Here is a 12,578-nt window from a genome sequence, read left to right as displayed (position 1 = left end):
CGAGTTTTCCATCACTAATTGTACACATGCAGGCTCACTGAAGCACCACTAACTGTCAGGTTTATTCAACATGTGGCAGAATCACGGCAGCTACAGTAAAACAAACATCCATCAGTCTGACACTGGCATAATAAACGGAATAGCAATACAAAACACCTGTAATGCACTGTTTTGACAGAAGCTATCAAAACATGATTGCCATCATCATCATCATCATCATCATCATCACCACAAACAACAACAACAACGTCACGTATCGCGGACGCGCTCGAGCCGACACCACGCGACAGGGACTGACAAGATGGCGATCATTTTAGAAACAGAGGAGTTACTGCCGTGAAGGAGAGGCTCGGTATGCTCTTTTCTTTTTACAACAAGTCTTTCGTAACACGTTTTTAACAGTGTAGCCGGGGATACGTTTGTTCTCGCTGAAACACATCCACCAGGTTGGTTCTAAAGCCGAACCCGACGCTGGGAGCCGACCTCCGGCATGAACTTGTTAGGATTATCGCTGTTAGCCTAGCCGGCTAATGCTAGTTAGCATGATAGGCTAATGTTAGCAGCAAGGACACTAATCTCTAGAATAAATACAATATAAACGGTGAACGTCGCTTACATTTCGGGTGTTTGTGTGTGCTCGAGATATTTTTTGAGCTATTTTCGAGCGTTATTTGTGTGAATTATGTTGTGGTTTGGAGCTGCTTTTTCTGTGATTTCATTATTTTGTAATCGTAACTCTACATAGCTATCAATTACACGGTAGCATGGCTAGCTAACCTTAGCTGCGGAGACAGAACTTGTAAAGTTGGGCTGTCTGGACAAACATTACAACTTGTGTGGCTTTGCTGTTGTGTCGTGCAGTTTGTTGAAAGGCTACGCTGACTGTTTGAGTGTAGTTGTGCCTTATTTACTCAGTTAGCGTGAGGCTGCGTGCTGTTCAGCCACTTAAGACCATGCAGCCACAAGGACAAACCTGGCAAAGCGCGCTAACTTGCTGATAAAACTTCGGTGAAATTAGAAGCCCTGGAAAACAACTCTCCTAGGAGTCATCGCATTGTTTGAGATACTGGAAACCTCTCCTTTCGCTATACATCAACTCAGAGGCTTTGTTCCTAAAGCTGTGTTCTGATTACTTTGCTTTAATGTGGGCAATCTTTAACGAGGTTCTCATGTGGAGGCTGGAGCTCTGACAGCGAAGTGCCACGTTATTCTCTATGTTTATTACTGATCGTGATGCCGCCTGAAAGTTCTCAGTGAAAGGATTTCATGCTCCACATTTAGCAGTCTTAATAAGACTTTAGGTTAGTTATCACCTCAACAGGATCTGTGTTGGAGCCGTGACAGCAGTGAGATCTTATTTATATCACAGCGGCTGCACGGAGTCAAGGCAGCACAATCTGATGAACTCTTATTGAATAAACACGCCCACTCCTGCATTATAACCGGTAAACAGACGCCTGTTTTCAGTGTTTTTAGCTGTCTCTTGTGATTTAAAAAGTGGTTTATGAAATGATGGACTGATGCAGAAGAATTAAATTGTTAAAACTATTATTTTCCAGAGTTAGAAACTGGGGCTGCAGTATGTGTTGTAAGTTTTTTTTTTAAATGCAGAAACTTTCACCAGATGACTTGAATAATTCAATTTGGAAAGAATTAATCATTCTACAGTGATTGGGGTTTTATAGGGGAGTCTATATCTGTCAAAAATTAAAATGTGTTTTGTAAAATTAAACAAAGCCTGTTGGAGTCTTTCTCCAGTGACATACCACGTGCTGCTTAAGGCATCCACATCAGTTATTTGCTTTATATGCCAGTCAGATCTGGCTTTGTACGCGTCATACAGAGCTTAGGTGTGCTTATTTAAATAGTCACCCTGCAGCTCAATGTCTTGTACGTGAAGTTTAAGAAACTCAGTGAATCCAAGAACCTTCAATCAGAGTTAATTATGTTCTGTCAGACAGGCTTGTCTTGAAGGATGTTCATGGAGAATGAAAACTGTGAGGCTGCTTGTAGCAAGAAGCAAAAAAGTTGTAGCATTATGTGTTTCCTCCACATGACTGTCAATACTGAAGCAACATACTTTGCAACCCTATTAGAAACCTCAGTCTGATCTCCCTGTAAAGCCATCATCTCTATACCCTCCAACACTTTCCCTTTCTGTTGCCTTGGGATTTTCCTAGCGTGGTTTTTTTCCTCAGTTCCCCTCATTCATTTCCCCTCCCAAAGGTAGTCCTGTACCCAAACAAAGGGAGTACCACTTTGCAAGCTCAGACCCCCTTTTGTTGGATAATCTTGCTTCTTTGACCTCAGTGGGGGGGTTGATAGAGCTCAGCCCACTCAAGGATCCCCACTTTCTCAGCAGAGGTACACCAACCCTGAGGGAAGTGAAAGGAAGCCACAAGACGTTATGTGGAGACCGATTGTTGGGTTTTGAGTTGAGTGTAGTTGTTCTTCTGTCTCTGTTACTGGGCCTAACGAGTTTTTATTTCTTAATTACTGTTTCGTTAAACGGTTTGTCAAGTTGACATTTTCACATTCAGGTTTTACAGCCTGTGTTTAACTGAGACACTCTTCTGTTTTTGAGTGGATGTGCCTGGCATTGCTCGGTACAGTCATGCTTATTAACCAGTTCTTTTACTGGTGGTGCTGTTAGGAAATGTTAAAGTCTGCTTGCCACCTGGTAGTCTGCCGCAGTTTACTGTCTGTAGCTACTGCCTCGTAAAACCTTGTCACTGGAGGTAAAATGCAAATGCTTTGCGGTAATCATTTTGTTCCAGGGTTTGTTCCAGCATAAGAGCAGTGTCGCTTAATGTAAAAATACACCAGCTATGCTTTTTAAAATATGGATGTTATGTAAGGGAAGACTGTAAAACAATATGAACAAATTGTAACACCAAAGGAAAGCTATTGTAAATTTAATAGAATGCTTTGACAGGTCCACTTCAATTTTCCTGTAACTGCTTTTTATTCATCGTGATATTACCTGATATGCTCTCTTCCCTCTAGACAACACCACCATGCCCTGGGAGCGTCCAGTTTCTAAGCTCACCATGGTTACCATGGTGATATGAAGCCAGTGTGAAGCGCTGACACACACACACAGACTCACACACAGACGGTCAGTTATTGACTGACACAGCCAGCCAGCTCGGCAGGCAGGCGTGTGTAATGGACAGGTGTAAGCATGTGGGGCGGCTGCGGCTGGCCCCAGACCACTCCATCCTCAACCCACAGAAGTGGCACTGCGTCGACTGCAACACCACAGAGTCTATATGGGCCTGCCTTGGCTGTGCTCATGTGGCGTGTGGGCGCTACATCGAGGAACATGCTTTGCAGCACTTCCAGCAGCAGCGGCACCCGTTGGCTATGGAGGTTAATGAACTTTATGTGTTTTGTTACTTATGTGACGATTACGTCCTGAATGATAATGCCACCGGAGACCTCAAGCTGCTTCGCAGTACACTCAGCGCCATCCAGAGCCAGCGCTATGAGGTTACCACCCGCAGTGGGCGCACCCTCCGCTCTGCTAGCGCTGCCCCGGACGCCCTCATGCCATCCGGTGCCCGCGAGCTTCAGCTGAAAGATGAGGACAGAATGTTTACTGCCCTCTGGCACCGCCGCAGGGCACTTATGGGACGCATCTTCCGCTTTTGGTTTGGCCTGACTGAATGTGGAAAGAAGAGAGAGGAAGAAGAGAGGAAGAGGGAGGAAGAGGAGGAGCAGAAAAGGGAGGCCAGGGAAAGGAGGCGGGCTCTAAAGAGGCAGCTACAGGAGGAGCTGGAGAACGCTCCTCTCAGGAAGTCTCGTCGCTTACGTCGGAAAAGCCAGAGAGTTGCGGATGCGGCAATCACAACACCAACCTCTCGCAGGGTACGCAACAAGACAAAAACCCCTGTGCCCCCATCTGTCACCCGCACACCACGGACTCAAAGCCCTGCCGCTGCTACCCCCAAGAAAGCTGGACGAACGAAAAAGGTTGAGCCAACTCCCAAAACCCGGAGTCGTTCTTCTACTACCAAATCTAAGCCCAAAACACCCTCATCAACCCCTCGTACACCCCAAACCCCTGTACGCCGCAAGCAGAATACCAAACAGGGTGGCTCACCGTTCAAACGGCGTCCCACAGTCACTCCTGGAGTGACAGGCCTGAGAAATTTAGGAAACACCTGTTATATGAACTCCATCCTGCAGGTGCTGAGTCATCTGCATGTTTTCAGGGAGTGCTTTCTGCGTCTGGATCTGACCCAGGCACTGGAGCTACTGGCATCTGCCGTCCACGGCCAACTGGCAGGGAAGGCGTCATCGCATTCCCCCATGGTCCAGAGGAAGGGTCTCCAGACCAGCTCGGGTTGTGGTGTTGGGCTGAGCGGCGGGGCCTCACGGGCCCGCAGCATGGAGCTGATACAACCCAAAGAGCCCAGCTCGAAGCACATCTCTCTCTGCCACGAGCTGCATACCTTGTTCCAGGTTATGTGGTCTGGTAAATGGGCGCTGGTATCGCCTTTTGCCATGCTCCACTCTGTGTGGCAGCTGATCCCGGCGTTCAGGGGCTACGCTCAACAGGACGCCCAAGAGTTCCTGTGCGAGCTGCTGGATAAGGTGCAGCATGAGCTGGAGAGCACCGGCAAGCACACGACCACCGCAGGAGTCCCACAGACACAGAAACGACTCATCAAGCAGGTGCTCAGTGTGGTCAACACCATCTTTCATGGCCAGCTGCTCAGCCAGGTATCAGACACACACTCATTGTGAATCACCTTTACAAAGCAACCTCTGAGTTACTCAGCAGTCATCCTAAGCTTCATTTGACTCATCATGATGCAGGCACACATTCACCCACTCAGATCTGCACACAGACACTGATTGCATTGATAAATCACCAGCCATCATCAGTTCTGACGGAGTTTACTAGTTCATAGTTAATTCATACAAAGGCCTAAATGGATGTATTTATCACTGTAAACTGATCAGGCCTGGTTAACCCCTCAGCACTGACACAAATCTTTAAACTTAGAGTTATTTCAAGGGTTGACTTGGAAGTATTTCATGCTATTGTTTTTTTTTTTCTTATCTAATCTCTTTAAACTAGTGCTTGTGGACCATTAATCAGAGAAAAATGTTATCGTATAAATATTACGATCTTGATTAGTTACGCACAGGCTGCTTGAGTTGCAAATTTCAGAGTATTTCTTTAATACATTGACTGTACTTGCTGGACAGAACAGTTGTTAGAACCGCACTTAAAGCACATAGAACAGTAGAATGAAACAGAGTTCATCTTGTGTTAAAAACACATTTTTAGTTCGGAAAAAGACAACTACAGCTGGAATAGCCAGGGAAGTAATCAAATACTTGATCATAAGTTTAGTACTCTTTAGGTACTTGGAAAAATCATTCATCATTGGAGTTATTTGTTAAGAAAAAACATGTGACTCTTTGACATTTTTTCGGTAATGTATGATGCTTAACTTAATATTTTCAGGTTTTGGACTGTTGGAATATTGATGCACCTTCCTCTGTTGAAAATTGTAATTTCACATGTTTCTGACAATTTACAGAAAGAATGATGAATAATCAGCAATAATGAAAATAATTAGCTGTACATCCTGCCTGTATTGTGTTTGTCTGTGATGTCTGAGCTGCAGTGCACTCATCTCAAACTGAATGTATAGTAGCTCCACATTGTTTTATTAGGAATAAGCAGCTGTGTAAAATAGACTTTACTTTTATTTCTGTTGTAAAAGTGGTGCACCGCCTACTAGTGCAGGATCAGCTGCTAAAGATGACAATGTTTGGATATATGAACATGATGCTGAACAACTGTAGGTCCTCCATTTCAAGTAATCAATGGAGGAGGGTGTATGGAGTGGGCAGCCTGAGGACAAGCCATTAGTGTCTACTTGTAGAGTCTGAGCACACACTGTGACACCTGCTCCTCCTGAATAGATGGCTGTGTGACTGTGAAGGTTTGAGGTATCTTGGCTCTGCGGTTATTCACCACGTCTCTGACTCAGACTTCCTTTGCCCCCAGCTAACAAAGGCAGTAGCACTGTACCAGAAGTGTGGCAGTTAATATAAAGTCAGAGGCGTAAAAATCACCATATTTGTAGTGATAGTTTAAACAGTGTGAAATGCTGGCAGGGGAAGAGCACACATGATGGACAGAGTTCCTATTCATTAAAGATACATTTCTACACCAGCACAGTTGGGAGTTAAAGATCACAGTGCTTTTACACTATCCTCTCTAACCTGCTTGTTTCTTTATCTTCCACATTGTCATCTGCAGGTAACATGTCAGGCCTGCGACCATCGCTCCAACACCGTGGAGCCGTTCTGGGATCTGTCTCTGGAGTTCCCTGAGCGGTATCACAGTAATAGCAGGGAGTCGGCCGCTCAGGCTTCATGCCATTTGACGGAAATGCTGGCCAAGTTCACAGAGACTGAAGCGCTTGAGGGAAACATCTACGCCTGTGACCAGTGTAACTGTGAGTTAAACGATCTGCACACTTTGTTTGTGACTAAGATTTTAGCTCAGAGGCATTTCAAGAGATTCACACCTGATATTAATATACATCTCAAATACAGACTCTGTCCTCTCTGTTTCTTCTGCTCACACATTGGAACACAAAAGTGGTACATGATCATCATAATTATTGTTTGAGGGAAATGATAAGCTCTCTCCCCTCTCTATTTATCTCTGCTTCTAAGTAAAGGTTATTTGCTTTTCACTTCAAAGCAGAAGTGTTACTTCATGTACCTGCAGCCTCGAGGCTTTTGGTTCTGGTGCATTTATTCTTTGGACAAAATCCAAATAATTAAATGGAAACAATCAGGGTTTGATCTAATTTTAAGTTAGGAAATCTATTGTGGTCCCAAATTGGTGAGCAGCTGGCAACAAGCAGTGAGTGATGCCTTTAAAATCTAGTCACCACTTTAACCCTTCAAACCTCAAGCAGTTTCTGGGTGTTTTTAGCCCCTGTCACATTTTTGCTCACTGTGGGCTCATTTTTCTATATAGAGTCCTCTACCTGTATGAAAAAGAACGACCACGGCCAGGAAAGGAAAAGTGTTGTGCATGTCAATTCAAGATCTTTTCATTTCTTTAAAATGAACAATCAAGACGTTCTGCCTTTGGTTTTCTGTTTTTATGATGTATGGTACTATAACTGTCATACTGCACAAAATACAGTTCTCTCTTATGAAATGAAATGAAATGAATGAATGAAATGAAAAATACTTTATTTGTCCCAGAAGGGAAATTCAATTATAAGTGCCCACTTAGGGGTGACTCAGTAGATATTTTACTACTTAATTTTGGAACTATTTGTAAACACAACCTGCACTTCAGCCTATTTTAGCTGCATAATCTCTGAACTTTTGCTTATATTTTCTTGATAAGTAGCTTCATTTGTGAGTCTCTTATCGATACATAATGCCCTCAAAAACCACTGGCGGCCTTTGAGTTACAGAGGAGTAAATCATGATCCAAAAAATGAGCTATTCCCGCTGGAACTTTGCTGTTAATTAAGTTTAACTAAAATAAATATAAACTCTAATTACAGCTTCTCTGATCTGCTGTGCACCCTCACTGTAGTATCGTCATGCAAATTCAAGTCTGCTCTCAGACAGCTTGAATGTCCATTGCTCACAACAATGCAGTAGAGTAATGTTTATAATGTGTTTTATCTCCGTCTCGTGTTTGCAGCTGCCAGACGGCGAACCTCCTCCAAACCAGTCATCCTGACCGAAGCACAGAAACAACTGATGGTCCACAAACTGCCTCAGGTCCTCCGACTTCACCTCAAACGCTTCAGGTATGATGTTACACCTAAGTCGATCACTCTGCGTGGCTTATTTGATTGTTTACAACCTGATTTAGTAGAAGAGCATTGATACGCAGCAGCCCAGAGTATTGGTCAAATTTGGGGCTGGTTTTTCAGGAAAATTGAATCTAAGCAAGAAATTCCTCCCTTCAGCCAGCTTCATGCTGTGTGAGGAAAAAAATGAAATTGTGTTATTAATACTTATTTGTTTTATCAGTCCCTGAAACTCCTCCCTTCCACTCTTTTGTCAGGAACAGTCAGAACCAGGAAGTCTGTGACTGCTTATTAAACATTAAAGCTAAAATCAGGTTAAACCAACAAAACTGTACAAAGCATTTGGTTCAAGTTTACAAGAAGTTTTTGCTCAGTGACTCAGCACTACTGCGATTAGTGTACATATATTAAAAAACAAAACAAAACATGTAAAGTGTTTTCTTTTTAGCAGTAACGTTGTGCCCAGTTATAGTGAATCTTACTGTGATGCACACTGAGTGCTCATTGGCTGACTGTCCTCTCTCTGACTGGTGATTGGTCCTCAGGTGGTCTGGGCGGAACCACCGGGAGAAGATCGGCGTCCACGTCAGCTTCGACCAGCTTCTCAACATGGAGCCCTACTGCTGCCGGGAGCCGTCACCCAAAGTCCTGCCCTGCCCCAGTCCCAGCAGCCCCAGCTCTCCAGGCTCGCCACGCCCAAAGCACTTCCTCTACGAACTCTCCGCCGTGGTGATGCATCATGGGAAAGGCTTTGGTTCAGGCCACTACACTGCCTACTGCTATAACACAGAAGGAGGTGAGCAAAGAGGTTCTGCAGGATTTAAGTCCTAAGTTTTTCCTATGCAGATTTGTTTACTAGTAAGAAGACAGCATCACACCTGCACTGATGTCCACTGGGATGCACTTAAAGCAGAGAAAACAACCAGTGTTTCCATCGAGGGTGTCACTGTTAGCATTGTCGCTGTGAGCATTGATATTCACTTGTGTTTGCTGTTACTGATGCTATTGAGCTGAGCTTACTCACCGGACTGAAGCACAAAGTAAATTCCACCAGGGTTGGTCATGCGGCTAAAAAAACAAAACAAAAACAATAAATCAGCTTGCTTACATTAGCATGTAGCCAAAGTGCAGCTTCATACGGTCACAAGCCTACAGGCTCCTAGACTTGTTGATGTCTTTTCATTTTCATTACTGTTACACAACTTCTAGCTGGGTTTGTTTTGAAAGGTCCACCTTGTGTTACATGTGAACCTCTGGGGTCTCGGCTAGGACTGCTCATGTTTTGTAAATCTGATGTTAGAACACCTTACTTCACTCTTTTCAAGGTGATTTCTTTTTGTCACAAACCAAAAATGAACTAAGTGGAAAGATCGTGTGCACGGCGCTGCAGCCAGCTATGTAGCTGGAGCTGCTGTAGCCTGTTCAGGAAACTGAGGTGTTCAGGGTACAGTTTATTTTTATGATTTTGAATTCAGATGAAGAAGAAGCTTATTTTATATTTTATTTAGCTGCATGTTTGGACATTGGCAGGAATGTCAGTGAAAGTCATGAAAGTCAAGATTGACTGACTTTTGAGTTAGACCATTTAAATCATCACCACAAAGCTCTGTGTGACAAATGCACAGACAGGTCTGAATGTCATCTAAAGCAAAAAAAACAACACTATTACACATGTCATTGTCAGTGTTACATCATTTGGAAAAAGGTTCCAAATGGTTGCACAAAAGTTATTTTAGGGTTATTATACAACAAAGTGTATGAATTCATTACTGTAAGCTGAAAACCAGTGACTAATATGATTCTTTTTTAGCCTAACCTGGGCTATCCTGGGAATATATGTGCTGTTATAACGTTATATAATATTCTAAGTAGTAAAAATATATAGAACTTATTATATTTTAGACGCATGACTTTCTTCAGACTTGCAGCCCCAGGACTGTGATAACAAAAACAAGCATCCATTAAGTGATTCTCCAGTTGCTCACAAGTTTCTGATACCACAGATCAGGTTTGTTGCGTTCTGACACGTGATCCTTAAATGAATGAGTACGCTAACATGTCGGTTGATTTAGGAGCTTCTCCGGGTGCTACAGCTGCATTCTTACAACGCCTTTCTCTTTCTCCTCCTCCTCCTCCCCTGCAGGCTTCTGGGTTCACTGTAATGACTCTAAGATGAATGTGTGTTCGGTGGAGGAGGTGTGCCGTGCTCAGGCCTACATCCTCTTCTACACACAGCGAGTAACTCAGGACAAAGACCGGCCGCTATAGGACCACGACCCCCATGAACCTCCCCCCTCCTCCTCCTCTTCCTCCGCTGAAGCCCGGCCACTCAGCGAGACGACATCAGCACAGCCCCACCAATCGCTCTTTCTCACTTCCCTCGAGCATTTTATATGACGGGAGGATGGGTGTTTTTAAGTCTATTTTTCTAAATGATGAAAAAAGAGAGAGGAAGGACTCGTTTTTAAAATCTGGTTCTGCTTTGTGAACTTCTTGTATATGGTGTTTATATGTAGGTATTTTTTTTAAAAAAGATGGTGACATTTGTGATTAATGTACAGCTGTATTTTATAAAGAAGAGAGTATCAGCCAAGATGTGTCTCAGTAGCAGCCAGCAGACTCTGGCCAGGCATGACTACATACGTACAAGTGTCCTCTACAGGTGTGTCACATGTCTGCCGACCTGCGTTTGGTGGCTTGTTGATTGTAAATGCTGTTTGTTCGTTTAAATCAGCTGAAATTGTTTCTCAGTCACTTTAGATAGTCAACACAGAACTGGATGTAGGTTGTAAGACGTCATTCACTCAGACATGACCTCCCTGTGTTCTAGACAGGTAAATGTTTTTGATAGCTGGCTACACTTTGGCCCTTCTTTCCTGCCAGAAATGCACTAATTTCTACAGAATAGGTTGCGAGCATTGTTTTTATTCACACGGTTTGTTAAAAGTCTGCACACAAGAAATGCAGGAAGTTTATTTTTCACCCTGAAGTACTCCTGGGTCTGAAGCAGACCTCAAGCCAAAGCCTTGGGGGAAGTGTTTGGAAAAACCTCTCAGCATTTCCAAAACGGTTCAACATTTGCTGGGTTGTTCTTAATTTTTTCTTCCTTCCTTTACTGAAGGGGGGGAAAAAAGTTTCCAAAGGGATGATTTTTGGCTCAGTGCTGCCATCTTTCTGCTCCAGAATGTAACTTAATTCAGAGCAGGACTCGTCCCCAACCAGACGGATACTACTGTACTAGAAAAGTGCCCTTTATTGACAAAGCAGATCTATTTTTATAGTTCATATCAATTCAGCTGCAATCGTACGCAGACCAGCATTTAGATTGTGAATGTATTTATATACAATCCTTCTCAGAGGTTTTACAAACGAGGCCATCAACTGTTTTCAAAGTTTTATACAAACCACTTGCTCTGATTGTTCAGCATCACCAGCGGTTACGACAGACTTCACTGTTCATTTATGTTCCTCTGATTTATCCATTAGAAGGGAAATCAAAGCACATTTCATCTTGATTTTTGTTCATCATCAGAGGCTATTTGTTGGCATTTCGATTACTCCGTGTGTGTGTGTGTGTGTGTGTGTGTGTGTGAGAGAGAGAGAGTGTGAGTGTGTGTAAATTTATGGAAGTTATACTATGCAAATTGTTACCTCAATTTTTTTCTAGAAAAAATTACCTCAATAAATGAGAATATTTTTTCATTTTTCTACAAAAGATGCCAGTGTCTTGCTTGTTCATTGTTTCCATAATGTTCTAACGCCAGTTTATATATAGTACATTATTATTTGTTTCAATTCAAATAGCAAAAATATTCACCTGTTAAAAAGTGAAGAAAGCTAAAGTTGTCTTTTACAGCTAATGTTTACTTGATCAATGCTGGAACATGTATTTCAAATTAATAGGGTAAGGAGGTCACAGCTGGCTTACAACTAATTATATCTAATTATTTTATCTACTTAATTTAATATTCTCAGTCATTTGTTGTAGAAAATGTAAGAAAGGTATGAAAAACATATTGGTCTATTGGTCTAAGTTGACTTGTCAGTTAGCGTGTTTTGTCGGTCCATAATGATTCAAATTCAATTCAGTTCAAATAACTTTATTCATCCCAAAGAAGACAAGAACAAAGACACGGAAAAAGGTGGCTGATGTCATTTTAAAGATCTTGCCACATTGGTATAAGAAGATGGATCTGATTCTGAACAGTGTGCATCTCCTTGGTACCACCGTAAACGGCCGCCACAGGCAGATCATTATGCAGTTTTTACTGATGGGATGGACTCTGACGGGTCACCCCATCTGCAGAGAGCTCGGCATAAAGTTCGTGGAGGATGTCACCGAGGAAGAAAGAGAAGCACATCTCGCTGTGCGGCCAAAAGTGGAGCAAGCATGGAAAGCTGGGCAGAAGGTGGTCAACAGAAGAGGGCATGCAGACATCAATGGACAGAAAATGACTCCTTAGTTAGCATCCTGTGTTGGGTCTTGAATCCCTAAATGTGAGTTAAATGTTCATGTTCAGCCGCCTCTACGTCTTTCTATACTAAGGTAACACCCATATTTTGTGCTGTACATTGTTCATTATTATAAGTTCTGTTTAAAAAGCTATTTATCCTTCATTTCTATCAATGCAAGGGGCTGAAGAGATGCTACCAAAAGAAAGAGTTTTTTCTCATTTTGTAAAGGGAGAAATGCTCGTATCATTTTATTACAAGAAACTCATTCAAATCCAGAAGACGGTACTTTTTGGTGTAAACAATGGG

The 12,578-nt window shown here is 42.9% G+C and overlaps 1 protein-coding gene across 1 annotated transcript; it reads left to right on the top strand.

Annotated features, from left to right (window-relative positions):
- The first annotated feature begins 271 nt into the window (after window positions 1–271).
- usp44 (ubiquitin specific peptidase 44) lies at window positions 272–11,534 on the top strand. The gene is made up of 6 exons (XM_008280862.1): window positions 272–352; window positions 3,007–4,728; window positions 6,287–6,485; window positions 7,706–7,814; window positions 8,363–8,613; window positions 9,961–11,534. The coding sequence occupies exons 2-6, from the start codon at window positions 3,169–3,171 to the stop codon at window positions 10,083–10,085; spliced, it is 2,244 nt and encodes a 747-aa protein (XP_008279084.1). The 5' UTR covers window positions 272–352; window positions 3,007–3,168; the 3' UTR covers window positions 10,086–11,534.
- Window positions 11,535–12,578: the final 1,044 nt, after the last annotated feature.

This window comes from Stegastes partitus, unplaced genomic scaffold, assembly GCF_000690725.1.
Source record: "Stegastes partitus isolate 25-593 unplaced genomic scaffold, Stegastes_partitus-1.0.2 Scaffold212, whole genome shotgun sequence".
Classification (NCBI taxonomy): Eukaryota; Metazoa; Chordata; class Actinopteri; family Pomacentridae; genus Stegastes; species Stegastes partitus.
This window is presented reverse-complemented; position numbering and strand designations above follow the sequence as displayed.

Excerpts from the sequence above, each read along its gene's own strand:
- usp44 (XM_008280862.1), top strand. The coding sequence starts at position 3,169 with ATGGACAGGTGTAAGCATGTGGGGCGGCTGCGGCTGGCCCCAGACCAC. Across the intron at positions 4,729-6,286 it reads ATGGCCAGCTGCTCAGCCAG|GTAACATGTCAGGCCTGCGA; the intron begins GTATCAGACACA and ends TGTCATCTGCAG. Across the intron at positions 8,614-9,960 it reads CTGCTATAACACAGAAGGAG|GCTTCTGGGTTCACTGTAAT; the intron begins GTGAGCAAAGAG and ends CCTCCCCTGCAG.